Raw genomic sequence first — 18,985 nt, 5'->3', positions numbered from 1 at the left:
GGGGGGGATTTGGGGGGGTCTGTAATGGGATTTGGGTGGGATTTGGGTGTCTCTAATGGGATTTGGGGGGGATTTGGGGGGCTGGCATGGGGTTTGGGGGGGATTTGGGGCTATAATGGGATTTGGGGGGCTGGGACGGGTTTTGGGGGGATTTGGGGGGTCTGTAATGGGGTTTGGGTGGGATTTGGGGTCTGTAATGGGATTTGGGGGCGATTTGGGGGGCTGTAATGGGGTTTGGGGGGATTTGGGGGGCTGGGATGGGGTTTGGGGGTGCTGGGATGGGGTTTGGAGGGGATTTGGGGGGCTGGGGTGGGCTTGGGGGGGATTTGGGGGGCTGGGATGGGTTTGGGGGGGATTTGGGGGGCTGGGATGGGTTTGGGGGTGCTAGGATGGGGTTTGGGGGGATTTGGGGTGCTGGGATGGGGTTTGGGGGGGATTTGGGGCTGTAATGGGGTTTGGGAGTGATTTGGGGGGATTTGGGGCTGTAATGGGGTTTGAGGGCGATTTGGGGGGCTGTAATGGGGTTTGAGGGCGATTTGGGGGGCTGTAATGGGGTTTGGAAGGGATTTGGGGTGCTGGGATGGGGTTTGGGGGGGATTTGGGGGGCTGGGATGGGGTTTGGAAGGGATTTGGGGTGCTGGGATGGGGTTTGGGCGGGATTTGGGGGGCTGGGATGGGGTTTGGGGGGATTTGGGGGGCTGGGATGGGGTTTGGGGGGATTTGGGGGGCTGGGATGGGGTTTGGGTGGGATTGGGGGGCTGGGATGGGGTTTGGGGGGGATTTGGGGGGTCTGTAATGGGGTTTGGGGGGGATTTGGGGGGTCTGTAATGGGGTTTGGGTGGGATTTGGGGTCTGTAATGGGGTTTGGGTGGGATTGGGGGGCTGGGATGGGTTTTGGGGGGGATTTGGGGGGTCTGTAATGGGGTTTGGGTGGGATTTGGGGTCTGTAATGGGATTTGGGTGGGATTTGGGGTCTGTAATGGGGTTTGGGTGGGATTTGGGGGGCTGGGATGGGGTTTGGAGGGGATTTGGGGGGCTGGGATGGGGTTTGGGAGGGATTTGGGGGGTCTGTAATGGGATTTGGGGGGTTTTGGGGGTCTGTAATGGGGTTGGGTGGGATTTGGGGTCTGTAATGGGATTTGGGTGGGATTTGGGGGTCTGTAATGGGGTTTGGGGGGGATTTGGGGGTCTGTAATGGGGTTTGGGGGGGATTTGGCGGTCTGTAATGGGGTTTGGGGGCAATGGGCAGATTTGGGGGTCTGTAATGGGGTTTGGGGGCAATGGGCAGATTTGTGGGTCTGTAATGGGATTTGGGTGGGATTTGGGTGGCTGTAATGGGATTTGGGTGGGATTTGGGGGGCTGTAATGGGGTTTGGGTGGGATTTGGGGTCTGTAATGGGGTTTGGGTGGGATTTGGGGTCTGTAATGGGATTTGGGGGTCTGTAATGGGGTTTGGTGGGATTTGGGGTCTGTAATGGGATTTGGGGGGTCTGTAATGGGATTTGGGGGGATTTGGGGGTCTGTAATGGGGTTTGGAAGGGATTTGGGGGGTCTATAATGGGATTTGGGTGGGATTTGGGGGTCTGTAATGGGGTTTGGGGGGTCTGTAATGGGGTTTGGGTGGGATTTGGGGGGTCTGTAATGGGATTTGGTGGGATTTGGGGGGTCTGTAATGGGGTTTGGTGGGATTTGGGGTCTGTAATGGGATTTGGGGGGCTGCAGTGAGGGGTTGGGGGTCTCTGTGCCCCTTTTCCAGAACTCGTCACCACCGACTTCTGCTTGTTCCCCCCCCGAGACCCCCCAAAAGAGGGACCCCCAGCATGGAGGTGAGGAGGGGTCTGCAGGGTTGGGGAGGGGTCCCCGAGGGACCTCCCCCCCAAAATGTCCCTCTGGGGAGGGGTCCCGAGGGACCTCCCCCCAAAATGTCCCTCTGGGGAGGGTCCCCGAGGGACCGCCCCCCAAAATGTCCCTCTGGGGAGGGGTCACCGAGGGACCTCCCCCCAAAATGTCCCTCTGGGGAGGGGTCCCCGAGGGATTCCCCCCCCCAAAATGTCCCTCTGGGGAGGGGTCCCCGAGGGACCTCCCCCCCAAAATGTCCCTCTGGGGAGGGTCCCCGAGGGACCGCCCCCCAAAATGTCCCTCTGGGGAGGGGTCACCGAGGGACCTCCCCCCAAAATGTCCCTCTGGGGAGGGGTCCCCGAGGGATTCCCCCCCCCAAAATGTCCCTCTGGGGAGGGGTCCCTTAGGGACCGCCCCCCAAAATGTCCCTCTGGGGAGGGGTCCCCGAGGGACCTCCCCCCCAAAATGTCCCTCTGGGGAGGGGTCACCGAGGGACCGCCCCCCAAAATGTCCCTCTGGGGAGGGTCCCCGAGGGACCTTCCCCCAAAATGTCCCTCTGGGGAGGGGTCCCCGAGGGACCGCCCCCCCAAAATGTCCCTCTGGGGAGGGTCCCCGAGGGACCCCCCCCCAAAATGTCCCTCTGGGGAGGGGTCCCCGAGGGATCCCCCCCCCCAATGCCCCCCGCGCCCCCTCCCCTGGCAGGAGCTGCTGGAGCTGGGCCCGGGCTCCGAATTGGGGAGGGGGCTGCGCCTGGCCCGCGACAGCCACGGGGTCTACGTGGCCGAGACCCCCAAATCCCTGCGGCTGCGCCAGGGTGAGCCACTGGGGACACTGGGGACACTGGGGGGCACTGGGGACACTGGGGACACTGGGGGCACTGGGGGGCACTGGGGACACTGGGGGGATACTGGGGGATACTGGGGGGACACTGGGGGGACACTGGAGGGGACACTGGGGACACTGGGGGGACACTGGGGGTATTTGGGGCACTGGGGGGGCACTGGGGGACACTGGGGGGACACTGGGGACACTGGGGACACTGGGGGGACACTGGGGACACTGGGGGCACTGGGGGGACACTGGGGGGACACTGGGGACACTGGGAGGGGACACTGGGGGACACTGGGGACACTGGGGGGGCACTGAGAGGGACACTGGGGGCACTGGGGGGACACTGGGAGGGGACACTGGGAGGGGACACTGGGGGCACTGGGGACACTGGGGACACTGGGAGCACGGGGAGGGACACTGGGGACACTGGGAGGGGCACTGGGGACACTGGGGGGACACTGGGGGATACTGGGGGCACTGGGGGGACACTGGGGGGACACTGGGAGGGACACTGGGAGGGACACTGGGGGGACACTGGGGACACTGGGAGGGACACTGGGGACACTGGGGACACTGGAGGGGCACTGGGGGCACTGGGAGGGGCACTGGGGACACTGGGGGGACACTGGGGACACTGGGGGACACTGGGGGGACACTGGGGACACTGGGGGGACACTGGGAGGGACACTGGGGACACTGGGGACACTGGGGGGGCACTGGGAGGGCACTGGGGGCACTGGGAGGGACACTGGGGGCACTGGGAGGGACACTGGGGACACTGGGGGCACTGGGAGGGGTACTGGGGGACACTGGGAGGGGTACTGGAGACACTGGGGGGACACTGGGGGGACACTGGGGGATACTGGGGACAATGGGGGGGACACTGGGGGGACACTGGGAGGGGCACTGGGGACACTGGGAGGGACACTGGGGGGACACTGGGGGATACTGGGGACAATGGGGGGGACACTGGGGGGACACTGGGAGGGGCACTGGGGACACTGGGAGGGACACTGGGGACACTGGGAGGGACACTGGGGACACTGGGGGATACTGGGGGGACACTGGGGGCACTGGGGGGACTGGGAGGGACACTGAGGGGACACTGGGGACACTGGGGGGACACTGGGGGACACTGGGAGGGCACTGGGGACACTGGGGGGACTGGGGGGACTGGGAGGGACACTGAGGGGACACTGGGGACACTGGGAGGGGGCACTGGGGGCACTGGAGGGGACACCAGGAGGGGCACTGGGGACACTGGGAGGGGCACTGGGGACACTGGGGACACTGTGGGGGGACACTGGGGGGACTGGGAGGGGCACTGGGGGACACTGGGAGGGGCTCTGGGGACAATGGGATGGACACTGGGGACACTGGAGGGGACACCAGGAGGGGCACTGGGGGGACTGGGGACACTGGGGACAATGGGGACACTGGGAGGGACACTGAGGGGACACTGGGGGGACACTGGGAGGGGCACTGGGGACACTGGGGGGGACACTGGGGGGACACTGGGGGGCACTGGGGGGACACTGGGGGTGCACAGGGGTGGCACTGGGGTGACAAGGTGACCCTGGGGTGACAAGGTGACCCTGGGGTGACCCTGGGGGTGACAAGGTGGCACTGGTGGTGACCCTGGGGGTGACAAAATGACCCTGGGGGTGACAAGGTGGCACTGGTGGTGACCCTGGGGGTGACAAAGTGACCCCGGGGTGACCCTGGGGTGACAGGGCTGCTGTCCCCGCAGGTGACCGTGTCCTGGGGGCGCGGGTGTCCTTCGAGGGGGCGACCCCCGAGGCCGTGGGGCGGCTGCTGGAGGGGGCCGGGGGGTGCCGCGTGTGGCTGCAGCTGCGCCGGGGGACCCCCGGGACCCCCCCCGGGACCCCCCCGGGACCCCCCCCGGGACCCCCGAGGGACAGCGGGACCGAGCGGCCCGGAGGGTGCGGCCCCAGGGGTGCGGGGGTCCCCGAGGGTGGGGGGGTCCCTATGGATGGGGGGGGTCCCTATGGATTGGGGGGGTCCCTGTGGATTGGGGGGGTCCCTGTGGATGGGGAGGGGTCCCTGTGGGTGGGGGGTCCCTATGGGTGCGGGGGTCCCCAAAGATGGGGGGGCCCCGAGGATGGGGGGGGTCCCCGTGGATGAAGGGGGTCCCTATGGATTGGGGGGTCCCTGTGGGTGGGGGGGTCCCTGTGGGTGGTGGGGGGGTCCCCGAGGATGGAGGGTCCCTGTGGGTGGGGGGGTCCCTGTGGGTGGGGGGGGTCCCTGAGGATGGGGGGGGTCCCTATGGATGAGGGGGGTCCCCGAGGATGGGGGTCCCTGTGGGTGGGGGGGTCCCTGTGGATGGGGGGGGTCCCTGTGGATGGGGGGTCCCTGTGGATGAGGGGGGTCCCCGAGGATGGGGGGGGGTCCCTGTGGGTGGGGGGTCCCTGTGGATTGGGGGAGGCCCTGTGGATTGGGGGGGTCCCTGTGGGTGGGATGGTCCCCGTGAATGGGGGGGTCCCTGTGGATGGGGGGGTCCCGGAGGATGGGGGGTCCCTGTGGGTGGTGGGGGGGTCCCCGTGGGTGGGGGGTCCCTGTGGGTGGGGGGGTCCCTGAGGATGGGGGGGTCCCTGTGGGTGGGGGGGTCCCTGTGGGTGGGGGGGTCCCTGTGGATTGGGGGGTCCCTGTGGGTGGAGGGTCCCTGTGGATGAGGAGGGGTCCCCGTGGATGGGGGGGGTCCCCGAGGATGGGGGGGTCCCTGTGGATGGGGGGTCCCTATGGGTGGGGGGTCCCTATGGGTGGGGGGGTCCCTATGGATTGGGGGGTCCCTGTGGATGGGGGGGGTCCCTATGGATGGGGAGGAGGTTTTGGGGTGTTTGGGGGTCCCTGTGGATAGGGGGGTTCCCCGAGGATGAGGGGTCCCTATGTATGAGGGGGGTCCCTGTGGATGGGGGGGGTCCCTATGGATGAGGGGGGTCCCCGAGGATGGGGGTCCCTGTGGATTGGGGGGTCCCCGTGGATGGGGGGTCTCTGTGGGTGGGGTGGGTCCCTATGGATATGGGGTGAGGTTTTGGGTGTTTGGGGGTCCCTGTGGATGCAGGGTGGGTTCTGGGGTGTTTGGGGGTCCCCGCGGGTGGTTTTTGGGGTGTTTGGGGGTCCCTGTGGTGGTTTTTGGGGTTCCCTGTTGGGTGGGTTGTTTGGGGGTCCCTGTTGGGTGATTTTTGGGGTGTTTGAGGATCCCTGCGGGTGGTTTTTGGGGTGTTCGGCGCTCCCTGCGGGTGTTTTTTGGGGTGTTTGGGGCTCCCTGTGGGTGTTTTTTGGGCTGTTCGGCGCTCCCTGTGTACGCGGGCCGGTTTGGGGGTGCCGGGGCTCCCTGTCGGCGGTTTTTGGGGCTCCCTGCGGTTGGTTTTTGCGCTGTTCGGCGCTCCCTGTGGTGGTTTTTGGGGTGTTCGGCGCTCCCTGAGGGTGGGTTGCTTGGGGCTCCCTGCGGGTGTTTTTTGGGGTGTTCGGGGCCCCCTGCGGGTGTTTTTTGGGGTGTTTGGGGTTCCCTGCGTGTGTTTTTTGGGCTGTTCGGCGCTCCTGTGTACGCGGGCCGGTTTGGGGGTGCCGGGGCTCCCCCATTCCCCGTGCCCCACATCCCCCCGTGCCCCCCAGCCCCCGCCGCTGCCGCAGCCGCCCTCAGCGCCGCTCTCGGTGGAGCTGGCGCTGCCCAAGCTGCCGAAGAAGCTGCCGAAGCCCCGCGGCTCGTCCGGCCCGGAGCTGCCCCCGGTGCCCCCGGTGCCCCCGGAGCCCCCTCGCCCACCGCGGCCCCGCCTGACCGTGCGCGAAGCCGCCGCTGCCCGGACACCGCTGCCGGAGCCCCCCGAGCTGCCCCCGGGCGCCTCCGGGCCGCGCATCCCGGCCGTGGAGCTGGCGGCTCCGGGGGGCTCGCTGGGGCTGAGCCCACCGCCGTGGGCCAAGGGGGGTGCCGCCGCGACCCCCGCTGCTGCCGGGGGGGATGAGGAGGGGGCTCCGGGCGCTCGGGGCGCGTTCCCGACCCTCCGCGTCCCCTCCGTGCCCATCGACGCCCCCAAAGCCGCCGTGGAGCTGCTCCCGGAGCTCGGCCTGGCTCGCCCGGAGCGCCGCGGGGGTAGCCCGGAGCGGTTCCGGGAGCTGGAGGCTCCGGCGGTGGGAATCGCCCCGAAACCCCCCAAATTCCGCCTGCCCCGCCTGGGCCGGGCGCTGGCCAAGCTGCGGGAGGGCGGCGGGGCCGCGCCGGTGCCGCCGCCCGGGATCGCCGTTCCCAGCGTGGAGCTGGACCTGGGCCCGGTGGGCGACGCCGGGGCCAAGCTGAAGGTGCCCAAGTTGTCGCTGTCGCCGTTCGGTGACACCGAGGACGGGCCCCGCTCCGGCATCGGGGCCGCCCCGGGCTCCCCCCGGCTCCGCGCTCCGCGGTTCGGCATCGCGGCGGCGGCGCTGCCCAAATTCGGGGGGTCCAGCCCCGACCTCCGCCCCGGGGGGACCCCCAAAGCTGCCCCGAAACGGGGGGGCAGCGCCGAGAGTCTGATCCTGGGCTGGACAGCCCCGGAGCCCCCCGGGACCCTCCGCCCCAGGCCCAAACCCCGGATCGCCATCCCCGCCGTGGGGTTCGCCCTGCCGGGACCGGCACCGGGACCAGAACCGGCACCGGGACCGGCGCGCCCCGAGCCCCGCCGCGCCCCGGAGCCGCCGCTGCTGAAGGTGCCGGTGCTGGAACTGGCACCGCCGGGCTTGGACGGCACCTCGGAACCGCCCGGGCGCCGTTTTGGGGTGAAACTGCCCAAATTGGGGGCTGGCCCCTCCGGGAGGATGAGGAGGGGCGGCTCCGAGCCCGGCCGGGAGGAAGGAGCCGCCCGCCACGGGAACCCCCGGCGCCGCCGCTGGGTGCCCCGGGTGGGCTTCACCCCCTGGGTGGGCTTCACCCCCGGCGGGGCCTCGCCGGAGCCCCCCAAATTGGGGAGGAGGCGCTTCCCCGACGTGGAGCTCTGCCCCGGGGACCCCCAGAACCCCGGCATTGGGGGGACCCCCAAATTCCAGCTGCCGCAGCTGGTGCTGAGCCCCCAAATCTGCGGCGAGCCATGAGCCCCCCTCCCAACCTGGGGGGGCTTTGGGGACCCCCCCAGAGCGGTGACTGAGCTCCCCCAGACCCTCTCTAACTCCCTCCCTCCCGAATTCCTAATCCAGCTTTTTTCTGGGGGGGCTTTGAGGTTTTGTGCCCATTTTTGGGGTGTTTCTATTAACCAGGGAAGGGGGGCACAAAGGTGCTGCCCCCTACCCCGGCCCCTCACGCTTCTTTTGGCCAGAATAAACGTTAATCCCAAAAAAATCTGGAGTGTGATGGGGCTGGGGGGTTCAGGGAGGAATTTGGGGGTCCAGGGAGGGGTTTGGAGGCCCAAGGAGGAGTTTGTGGGACCAGGGATGGAACTGGGGGTCTGGGAGGATTTTGGGAGTCCAGGGAGGAGTTTGGGGGACCAGGGATGAGATTGGGGGTCCAGGGAGGATTTTGGGGGTCCAGGGAGGAGTTTGGGGGACCAGGGATGAGATTGGGGGTCCAGGGAGGAGTTTGGGGGTCCAGGGAGGAGTTTGGGGGTCCAGGGAGACGTTTGGGGCACCAGGGATGGAATTTGGGAGACCAGGAAGAGATTTGAGGATCCAGGGAGGATTTTGGGGGTCCAGGGAGTAGTTTGGGGGTCCAGGGAGGATTTTGAGGTTCCAGGGAGGATTTTGGGGGTCTTGGGAGGATTTTGGGGGTCCAGGGAGGATTTTGGGGGTCCAGGGATGGGATTTGGGAGACCAGGAAGAGGTTTGAGGTTCCAGGGAGGATTTTGGGTGTCCAGGGACGAGTTGTGGGGGGTCCAGGGACAGAACTGGGAAACAAGGGAGGCTTTTGGAGGCCCAGCGAAGAATTTGGGTATCCAGGTTGAGATTTGGCGACCCAACGACCGCAAACCCCCTCAAACCGCAGCGACGCGACCTCTGCAAACCCATTTCTTTGATTTTTGCCCCCAAAAGCGCTAACGGGGCCCGCAGCGGCCGCTCCAGCGCTCGGCCTGGGCGATGTCCACGCTGTACCCGGAGCTCCAGTCCCGCTCGAAGACGTCGCGGAGCCGCTGCCGGAACGAGCCCGCGCCGGCCCCCGGCTGCGCCACCACCAGCGCCGCGCCCGCCGTGCGCTCGAAGTAATCCCCCGACCAGTTGGATGTGCCTGCCCGGGGAATTTGGGGGGGGAGAGAAAAATTGGGGAGGATTCACCCCAAAAAACCGCCCCAAAACGCCTCAAAACGCACCCGAAATGGCCCCGAAACAGCCCCGAGCGACTCAAAAATATCCTGAAATAGCGCAAAACCGCCTGGAAATAACCCTGAAACGCCCCGAAATGGTCCGAGCTGCCCCAAAATGCCCCCCCAAACGCTCCAAAAATCCCAAAAACCACCCAAAAATGCCCCAAAAATACCCCGAACCCCCATAATACTCCAAAATGCCCTAAAATGCCCCAAAACGCCGTGTAACACCCCAAAACACCCCCAAATCATCCCAAACCCTGCGAAACACACCAAAAAACCCCTAAACTACCCAAGATGTCCCCAAAACCACCTCAAAACTCCCCAAAACTCCCCAAACTCCTCAAAACACCTTAAAATGCCCCCAAACGACCCAAAATGTCCTCAAAACTCCCCAGAACACCCTAAAATGCCCCAAACCTCCCCAAAACTCCCCAAAACTCCCCAAACTCCCCAAAACGCATTAAAATGTCCCCAAAACTCCCCAAAATGCCCCAAAACTCCCCAAAATGCCCCAAAACACCCCAAAACGCCCCTGAGCGCTGACCGACGTAGGCGGCCTTGTCGGTGACCATGAACTTGGCGTGGCTGACGCGGGCGAAGGGGATCCGGCTCTGCGCCGCGCTGGCCGGCACCAGGAACAGCCGCTGCGCACCGAGACGGTCACCGACACCGGGGGATTGTCACCAACACCAGGGACGGTCACCGACCCCCAGGGATTGTCACCGACACCAGGGATGGTCACCGACACCGGGGGATTGTCACCAACCCCCCGATGGGACAGTCACCGACCCCCCCAGGGACGGTCACCGGCACCGGGGATGGTCACCGACCACCAGGGATTGTCACCAACCCACAGGGACGGTCACCGACACCGGGGACGGTCACCGACCCCCCGATGGCACTGTCACCATCTCCCAGGGACGGTCACCAACCCCCCAAGGGATGGTCACCGACCCACAGGGACGGTCACCGACACCGAGGGACGGTCACCGACCCCCCAAGGGATTGTCACTGACCCCCAAATGGCACTGTCACCAACCCCCAGGGACTGTCACCACCCCCCTCAAGGAGACTGTCACCCCCTCCAAGGGACTGTCACCACCCCTGGAGGGATTGTCACCCCCGAAGGGACTGCCACCCCCAGTGCCACCACCCCCCTGCCATCCCCGCCACCACCCCACCGTCCCCCTGCCCGGCACCCACCACCTCGACGCCGAAGCCGGTGCGGTTGTCGGCGAGGGCGGCCAGCGAGCGCAGGGAGGGGAACATCTCGGCGCGGCTGTGGGGCCAGCAGCCGGCCAGCAGCCGCAGCCGCACGCCGCGCTCCACCACGGCGCGCCGCAGCCGCTCGTCGATGGCCGGCCAGAAGTGCCGCGGCCGCGAGAACTCGGTGCCCACCACGTAACTCATCACCGCCACGTCCACGAACTCCTCGGCGCCGTCCACCACGCCCAGCAGCGCCTCCAGGTCGCCGGTGCGGCCGGCGGCGCAGAGCGGCGGCGGGGAGCTCTGCCGGGAGCGGCGCCGCGCGGTTCAGCGTTGGGTTTGGCACCATCCATTGGGTCTGGCACCATCCACGTTGGGTTTGGCACCAATCCCATTGGGTTTGGCACCACCCATTGGATTTGGCACCACCCATTGGGTTTGGCACCATCCACGTTGGGTTTGGCACCATCCACGTTGGGTTTGGCACCACCCATTGGGTTTGACACCAACCCCGTTGGGTTTGACACCATCCATTGGGTTTGGCACCAATCCCATTGGGTTTGGCACCATCCATTGGGTTTGGCACCATCCACGTTGGGTTTGGCACCATCCATTGGGTTTGGCACCATCCATTTGGTTTGGCATCATCCACATTGGGTTTGGCACCACCCATTGGGTTTGACATGATCCACATTGGGTTTGGCACCACCCATTGGGTTTGGCACCATCCATTGGGTTTGGCACCATCCATTGGGTTTGGCACCAACCCCATTGGGTTTGGCACCAACCCCATTGGGTTTGGCACCACCCATTGGGTTTGGCACCAATCCCATTGGGTTTGGCACCAATCCCATTGGGTTTGGCACCATCCATTGGGTTTGACACCACCCATGGGGTTCGGCACCAATCCCATTGGGTTTGGCACCAATCCCATTGGGTTTGGCACCATCCATTGGGTTTGACATGATCCACGTTGGGTTTGGCACCAATCCCATTGGGTTTGGCGCCATCCATCGGGTTTGGCACCAATCCCATTGGATTTGGCACCATCCATTGGGTTTGGCACCAACCCCATTGGGTTTGGCACCATCCATTGGGTTTGGCACCAATCCCATTGGGTTTGGCACCATCCATTGGGTTTGGCACCACCCATTGGGTTTGGCACTATCCACATTGGGTTTGGCACCAACCCCATTGGGTTTGGCACCATCCATTGGGTTTGACACGATCCACATTGGGTTTGGCACCAACCCCATTGGGTTTGGCACCATCCATTGGATTTGGCACCAATCCCATTGGATTTGGCGCCATCCATTGGATTTGGCACCAACCCCATTGGGTTTGGCACCACCCATTGGGTTTGGCACCATCCATTGGGTTTGGCACCATCCACGTTGGATTTGGCACCATCCACGTTGGGTTTGGCACCATCCATTGGGTTTGACACCGTCCATTGGGTTTGGCACCATCCATTGGGTTTGGCACCAATCCCATTGGGTTTGGCACCATCCATTGGGTTTGGCACCACCCATTGGATTTGGCACCACCCATTGGATTTGGCACCACCCATTGGATTTGGCACCAACCACGTTGGGTTTGGCACCATCCATTGGGTTTGGCACCATCCACGTTGGGTTTGGCCCAATCTCATTGGGTTTGACACCATCCACATTGGGTTTGGCACCATCCATTGGGTTTGGCACCACCCATTGGGTTTGGCACCAATCCCATTGGGTTTGGCACCAACCCCATTGGATTTGGCACCAATCCCATTGGGTTTGGCACCAATCCCATTGGGTTTGGCACCATCCACGTTGGGTTTGGCACCATCCATTGGGTTTGGCACCATCCATTGGGTTTGGTACCATCCACATTGGGTTTGGCACCATCCATTGGGTTTTACATGATCCACATTGGGTTTGGCACCAACCCCATTGGGTTTGGCACCATCCATTGGGTTTGGCACCATCCATTGGGTTTGGCACCAATCTCATTGGGGTTGGCACCATCCATTGGGTTTGGCACCATCCATTGGGTTTGACACCATCCATTGGGTTTGACACCATCCATTGGGTTTGGCACCATCCATTGGGTTTGACACCATCCATTGGGTTTGGCACCATCCATTGGGTTTGACACCATCCATTGGGTTTGGCACCAATCCCATTGGATTTGGCACCAACCCAATTGGGTTTGACACCATCCATTGGGTTTCGCACCAATCCCATTGGGTTTGGCACCATCCACTGGGTTTGACACCATTGATTGGGTTTGGCACCAACCCCACTGGGTTTGGCACCACCCATTGGGTTTGGCACCACCCATTGGGTTTGGCACCTACCGAGAAGTAGACGGCGGCCGCGGTGTCGTTGAGCGTCGTCTCCAGCGGCGTCGCGGCGTTGATGGAGGTGGAGAAATTGTCCGGCCACGGCGCCGGGATGGACGCGCCGGGAACGCCCAGGGCCCAGTAGGCCTCGAAGATTTTGCCCAAATCTTTGGCCAAGCAGCTGCAGTTGTAGATGGCGGCTCCGAGCTCCTTCACCTGCGGCGACGCACGGACGGCGCCGTCGGATCTCCCCGGTGGGCAAAGTTTGGGACAGCCCCGGCGCCGGGGTGGGTGGTGCCGTTGGGTTCGGTGCCAAACGGAGGGTTTGGCATTGTCCGTGCTGGGTTTGGGGTCAACCTCACTGGGTTTGGGTCAACCTCATTGGGTTTGGGGTCAACCCCATTGGGTTTGGGGTCAACCTCATTGGGTTTGGGGTCAACCTCACTGGGTTTGGGGTCGACCTCACTGGGTTTGGGGTCGACCTCACTGGGTTTGGGGTCAACCTCACTGGGTTTGGGGTCAACCTCATTGGGTTTGGGGTCAACCTCATTGGATTTGACACCAGCCCCATTGGGTTTGACACCATCCATCAGGTTTGGCACCAATCCCATTGGGTTTGGCACCACCCATTGGGTTTGGCACCAATCCCATTGGGTTTGGCACCATCCATTGGGTTTGGCACCATCCATTGGGTTTGGCACCATCCATTGGATTTGGCACCATCCATTGGATTTGGCACCATCCACGTTGGGTTTGGCACCACCCATTGGGTTTGGCACCATCCACGTTGGATTTGGCACCAATCCCATTGGGTTTGGCACCATCCATTGGATTTGGCACCATCCATTGGATTTGGCGCCATCCCCATTGGGTTTGGCACCACCCATTGGGTTTGGCACCACCCATTGGGTTTGGCACCATCCATTGGGTTTGGCACCAATCCCATTGGGTTTGGCACCATCCATTGGGTTTGGCACCATCCATTGGGTTTGGCACCATCCATTGGATTTGGCACCATCCATTGGATTTGGCACCATCCACGTTGGATTTGGCACCAATCCCATTGGGTTTGGCACCACCCATTGGGTTTGGCACCACCCATTGGGTTTGGCACCACCCATTGGGTTTGGCACCACCCATTGGGTTTGGCACCACCCATGGGGTTCGGCGCCAGCCCCGGTTGGTTCTTTCCGCCGCCGGCGCGACCCACCTGCGTCAGGGCCCTCCAGTCCATGTTGGCGCTGCCGATGTAGAGGTGGACGCCGTCCACCAGCCAGAACTTGGTGTGCAGCACGCCGCCGGTCAGGCGCGGCAGATCCACGGCGCGCACGGCCGCCCCTGCGGCACGGCACCGGGCGTCTCCCACCGCGCCGACCCCCGAGACCCCCGACCCCACACCGGGACCCCCAAACCCGGGGGGCGCCCCCGCCCCGCTCACCGCTGCGCTCCAGCGCCCGCAGGTCGTCCGTCGGCGCCGCCGGCGAGGGCGCGCTGACCGCCACGCGCACGGCCACGCCGCGGCCCGGCAGCCGCAGCAGCTCCGCCAGGACACGCTCGCCCTGCGCCGGGATTGGGGGGAAACGGGGGGGAATTGGGGTTAAAATGGGGGAAATGGGAAAAAATGGAGGGAATTGGGAAAAAATGGGGGAAAATGGGGATAAAATGGGAGGGAATTGGGAAAAAACGGGTAAAAATGGGGAGAAAATGGGAGGGAAATGGGGAAAAATGGGGGGAATTGGGAAAACACGGGGGAATAGGGAAACAATGGAGGGAATTGGGGATAAAATGGGGGGAATTGGGGAAAAATGGGGGAAAATGGGGATAAAATGGGGGAAAATGGGGATAAATGGGGGGAATTGGGAAAACACGGGGGGAATTGGGAAAAAAGGGGGGAATTGGGAAAAAATGGGGGGAATTGGGAAAACACGGGGGGAATTGGGAAAAAAACGGGGGGAATTGGGAAAAAAAGGGTAAAAATGGGGAGAAAATGGGAGGGAATTGGGAAAAAACGGGGGGAATTGGGGATAAAATGGGGGGAATTGGGAAAAATGGGGGGAATTGGGAAAAAATGGGGGGAATGGGGAAAACACGGGGGGAATTGGGAAAAAAACGGCGGGAATTGGGAAAAAACGGGGAAAAATGGGGAGAAAACGGGAGGGAAATGGGGAAAAATGGGGGGAAATGGGTGAAAATGGGAGGGAAATGGGGAAAAATGGGGGGAAATGGGTGAAAATGGGGGCAAAATTGGAGAAAACAGGGGAAATGGGGGGAAATGGGGGAAAAAATGGGGGGGAAATGGTCAAAAACCAGGCAAAAAATGGGACAAAAAATGAGCAAAAATGGGGAAAAAAGGGCAAAAATGGGGCAAAAAATGGGCAAAAAATGGGGAAAAATGGGGGAAAATGGGGAAAAATGGGGGAAAATGGGGAAAAATGGGGGAAAATGGGAAAAATGCATGGAAATGTTAGTGGCAGACCTGGAGGGCGCTGGGCTCGTGCGTGCGCGTGTCGCTGTTGGTCAGTGTCCAGTAGAAGGAGGCGATGTCCAGGCTGCGCCGGGCCGTGGCCACCAGCCCCCCAAAAACACCGGGTAAAAATGGGCAAAAAATTTGGTATAAAATGGGCGAGAACCAGGTAAAACCCAGGCAAAAAAAGGGCAAAAATCGGGAAAGAAACAGGAAAAAATGGACAAAAAACTGGCAAAAAATGGGGACAAAAGGGCAAAAATGGGGCAAAAAATGGGGAAAAAATGGGGGAAAATGGGGGAAAATGGGGGGAAAATGGGGGAAAATGGGAAAAATGCATGGAAATGTTAGTGGCAGACCTGGAGGGCGCTGGGCTCGTGCATGCGCGTGTCGCCGTTGGTCAGGGTCCAGTAGAAGGAGGCGATGTCCAGGCTGTGCCGGGCCGTGGCCACCAGCCCCCCAAAAACACCGGGTAAAAATGGGCAAAAATGGACAAAAAATTCGGTATAAAATGGGCGAGAACCAGGTAAAACCCAGGCAAAAAATGGGTAAAAATTGTGAAAGAAACAGGAAAAAATGGACAAAAAACTGGCAAAAAATGGGGAAAAAAGGGCAAAAATGGGGCAAAAAAATGGGGGCAAAAATGGGGGAAAATGGGGAAAAAATGGGGGAAAAATGGGGGAAAATGGGGGAAAATGGGGGAAAATGGGAAAAATGAGTGGAAATGTTAGTGGCAGACCTGGAGGGCGCTGGGCTCGTGCGTGCGCGTGTCGCCGTTGGTCAGGGTCCAGTAGAAGGAGGCGATGTCCAGGCTGTGCCGGGCCGTGGCCACCAGCTCCAGCCACGTCTGGGCCGTGCCGGGCCCGGCCGGGGGGCGCAGCTCCAGCCCCTCGGGGACGCTCTCCACCAGCACGATCCTGCGAATTTGGGGTTTTTGGGGTGCCCCTGGGGCTGGGGGACCCCCAAAATCCGGATTTACCTGCAGGTGCTCTCACAGGCGACGTCAGCGGTGTCGGTGGTGTCAGGGCGGAGGTGGAGGAGGAGGAGGAGGAGGAGGAGGGTGAGGAGGAAGAGGATGGAGAGGCCGGCGAAGAGCGCGGCGCCGGTGGGGCGCTGGGGAGCCCCAAATTTGGGGGGTTTGGGTGAGTTTTTGGGGTTCTGTCCCATCCACGAGCAGGGAGGGGATGGGGGTGGGGGTACCTTGGGGGGCGGCGCCGCCCGCGGCTCCAGAGGGTCCAGCTGGGGGGGAGGAGACGAATTTGGGGGTGAGGACCCCAAATTTGGGGAGGGGTGGGTTGAAAAACACCCCGAAATTGCCAGGATCGCCCCGCCCCCATTCCCCAGGGCTCCCCAGGGAGTTTGGGGTGGGGGGAACCCCAAAATTTGGGGAGGTGGGGGCGCTGGGATCCCAAATTAAGAGGTCTGGGAACCCCAAATTTGGTTTTTGGGGCAGGGAACCCACAGGAGTTGGGATTTGGGGTGTCCCAGGAGTCCCAAATTCGGGGTTTGGGGCAGGGAATCCCCCTGGTTTGGGTTTTGGGGTGTCCCAGGACCCCAAATTTGGTTTTTGGGGCAGGGAATCCACAGGAGTTGGGTTTTGGGGTGTCCCAGGAGTCCAAATTTGGGGTTTGGGGCAGGGAATCCCCCTGGTTTGGGTTTTGGGGTGTCCCAGGAGTCCCAAATTTGGGGTTTGGGGCAGGGAACCCACCCTATTTGGGTTTTGGGGTGTCCCAGGACCCCAAATTTGGGGTTTGGGACAGGGAATCCCCCTGGTTTGGGTTTTGGGGTGTCCCAGGAGTCCCAAATTTGGGGTTTGGGGCAGGGAATCCCCCTGGTTTGGGTTTTGGGGTGTCCCAGGAGTCCCATATTTGGGATTTGGGGCAGGGAACCCACCCAGTTTGTGTTTTGGGGTGCTCTGGGACCCCCAAATTTGGGTTTTTGGGGTGTCCCCAGCCCTACCTGCGCGTAGGCTCCGTCCAGCCCCATCCCGGCACGAGGCTGGAACAGGAAAATCCGGATTTACCCCCTGGGGGCGTTTGGGGTTTTTGGGGTGCGGGGCAGGGGAGGGACCCCAAAAATGCCCGGGGTTCAGGGGGAACCCCAAAAATCCCCGGGGTTCAGGGGGAACCCCAAAAATCCCCGGGGTTCAGGGGGAACCCCAAAAATCTCCGGGGTCCGAGCGCGGGGAGGGGAGGGGAGGGAAGGGACCTCCCCCACCCCAAAATGGGGCTGGGCCCCCTCGGGGCGGGGGGGAGGCCCCAAATTTGGGTTCGGGGATGGGGTCAGGGACATTTGGGGCCACTTTTGGGGTCATTTTGGGGCCACTTTTGGGGTCAGTTTGGGGACAGTTTTGGGGTCAGTTTGGGGACAATTTTAGGGCACAATGGGGATACTTTTGGGGTCATTTTGGGGACAGTTTTAGGGACAATTTTAGGGCACAATGGGGATAGTTTTTGGGTCATTTTGGGGACAGTTTTAGGGCCAGTTTGGGGACAATTTTAGGGTCAGTTTAGGGACAAATTTGGGGCCACTTTTGGGGCCACTTTTGGGGCCAGTTTAGGGACACATTTGGGACACTTTTGGGGTCAGTTTGGGGACGATTTTAGGGAGACATTTGGGACACATTTGGGGACACATTTGGGACCCGTGGCTGTTTTGGGGCGGTTTTGGGGCAGATTTTGGGACAGTTTCGGATCAGTTTTTTGGACAGTTTCAGATCAGTTTTTGGGCTGTTCCGGATCGGTTTTTGGGCAGTTTTGGGGGAGTTTCGGATTAGTTTTGGGCAGTTTCGGGTCGGTTTTTGGGCAGATTTTGTGGCGGTTTCAGATCAGTTTTTGGGGCAGTTTCGGATCAGTTTTGGGGCAGTTTCGGATCAGTTTTTGGGGCAGTTTCGGATCAGTTTTTGGGGCAGTTTCGGATCAGTTTTTGGGCTGTTCCGGATCGGTTTTTGGTCAGTTTTTGGGCAGTTTCGGGTCGGTTTTTGGGCAGTTTCAGATCGGTTTTTGGGCAGTTTCAGATCGGTTTTTGGGCAATTTTGGATCAGTTTTGGATCAGTTTTTGGGGCAGTTTCAGATCAGTTTTTGGGGCAGTTTCAGATCAGTTTTTGGGCATTTTCGGATCAGTTTTTGGTCAGATTTTGGGCAGTTTCAGATCAGTTTTTGGGGCAGTTTCAGATCAGTTTTTGTGGCGGTTTCAGATCACTTTTTGGGCATTTTCGGATCAGTTTTTGGTCAGATTTTGGGGCAGTTTCGGGTCAGTTTTTGGGGCAGTTTCGGGTCAGTTTTTGGGGCAGTTTCGGATCGGTTTTTGGGCAGTCTCAGATCAGTTTTTGGGGCAGTTTCAGATCAGTTTTTGGGCAGTTTCGGGTCGGTTTTTGGGGCAGTTTCAGATCAGATTTTGGGCAGTTTCGGATCAATTTTTTTGGTCAGATTTTTGGGCAGTTTCGGGTCAGTTTTTGGGGCAGTTTCGGGTCAGTTTTTGGGCCGTTTCGGGTCAGTTTTTGGTCAGATTTTGGGGCAGTTTCGGGCCCGTCCCCCCCCGCCCCCCCCGCCCTTGGTACCGTCCAGCGCCGCGCGCGCGCTCCGTCCGCGGGGGGGCGCCCCTCGGCCCCGCCCCTCCGGTGACGTCACTTCCGGCGCGGCCCCGCGCGGGCCGGGGGAGGTGAGGGGGGGGGAGGGGAGGAATTGGGGGGATTTGGGGGGAAAAAGGGAAATTTGGGGGGAAAAAGGGAAATTTGGGGGGAAAAGGGAAATTTGGGGGGTCTGGGGGGGAGGGGAAATGGGGGGAGAGGGGGAATGGGGAGGGGTCTGGGGGGAGGGGAGGAATTGGGGGGGAAAAAGGGAATTTGGGGGGGTCTGGGGGGGCCTGAGGGGTCTGGAGGTGTTTGGGGGGCTCAGGGGGAGGAAAAAAGGGGGTCTGGGGGAGATTGAGGAGGGGTCTGGGGGGTTTTGGGGGGTCTGAGGGTGGATTTGGGGGGTCTGAGGGGTTGGGGGGTGTTTGGGGGGCTCAGGGGCGTTTGGGGGGGTCAGGAGAAGG

General features: G+C 62.1%; 1 protein-coding gene across 1 annotated transcript; it reads right to left on the bottom strand.

Annotated features, from left to right (window-relative positions):
• Window positions 1-8,645: 8,645 nt before the first annotated feature.
• PLD3 (phospholipase D family member 3) lies at window positions 8,646-18,601 on the bottom strand. Its single transcript, XM_041713324.2, has 11 exons — window positions 18,510-18,601; window positions 16,910-16,948; window positions 16,151-16,189; window positions 15,930-16,063; window positions 15,690-15,867; window positions 13,925-14,045; window positions 13,697-13,824; window positions 12,502-12,702; window positions 10,158-10,463; window positions 9,499-9,598; window positions 8,646-8,875 (listed from the first exon to the last, which is right to left on the bottom strand). Exons 2-11 carry the CDS (start codon window positions 16,934-16,936, stop codon window positions 8,685-8,687), a joined length of 1,425 nt encoding a protein of 474 aa, XP_041569258.2. The 5' UTR covers window positions 16,937-16,948; window positions 18,510-18,601; the 3' UTR covers window positions 8,646-8,684.
• Between the last annotated feature and the right edge of the window lie 384 nt (window positions 18,602-18,985).

The sequence above is a fragment of the Taeniopygia guttata genome, chromosome 34, assembly GCF_048771995.1.
Source record: "Taeniopygia guttata chromosome 34, bTaeGut7.mat, whole genome shotgun sequence".
Lineage (NCBI taxonomy): Eukaryota > Metazoa > Chordata > Aves > Passeriformes > Estrildidae > Taeniopygia > Taeniopygia guttata.
Note: the sequence above shows the minus strand (reverse complement) of the source record. Positions and strands in the feature narration are given on the sequence as shown.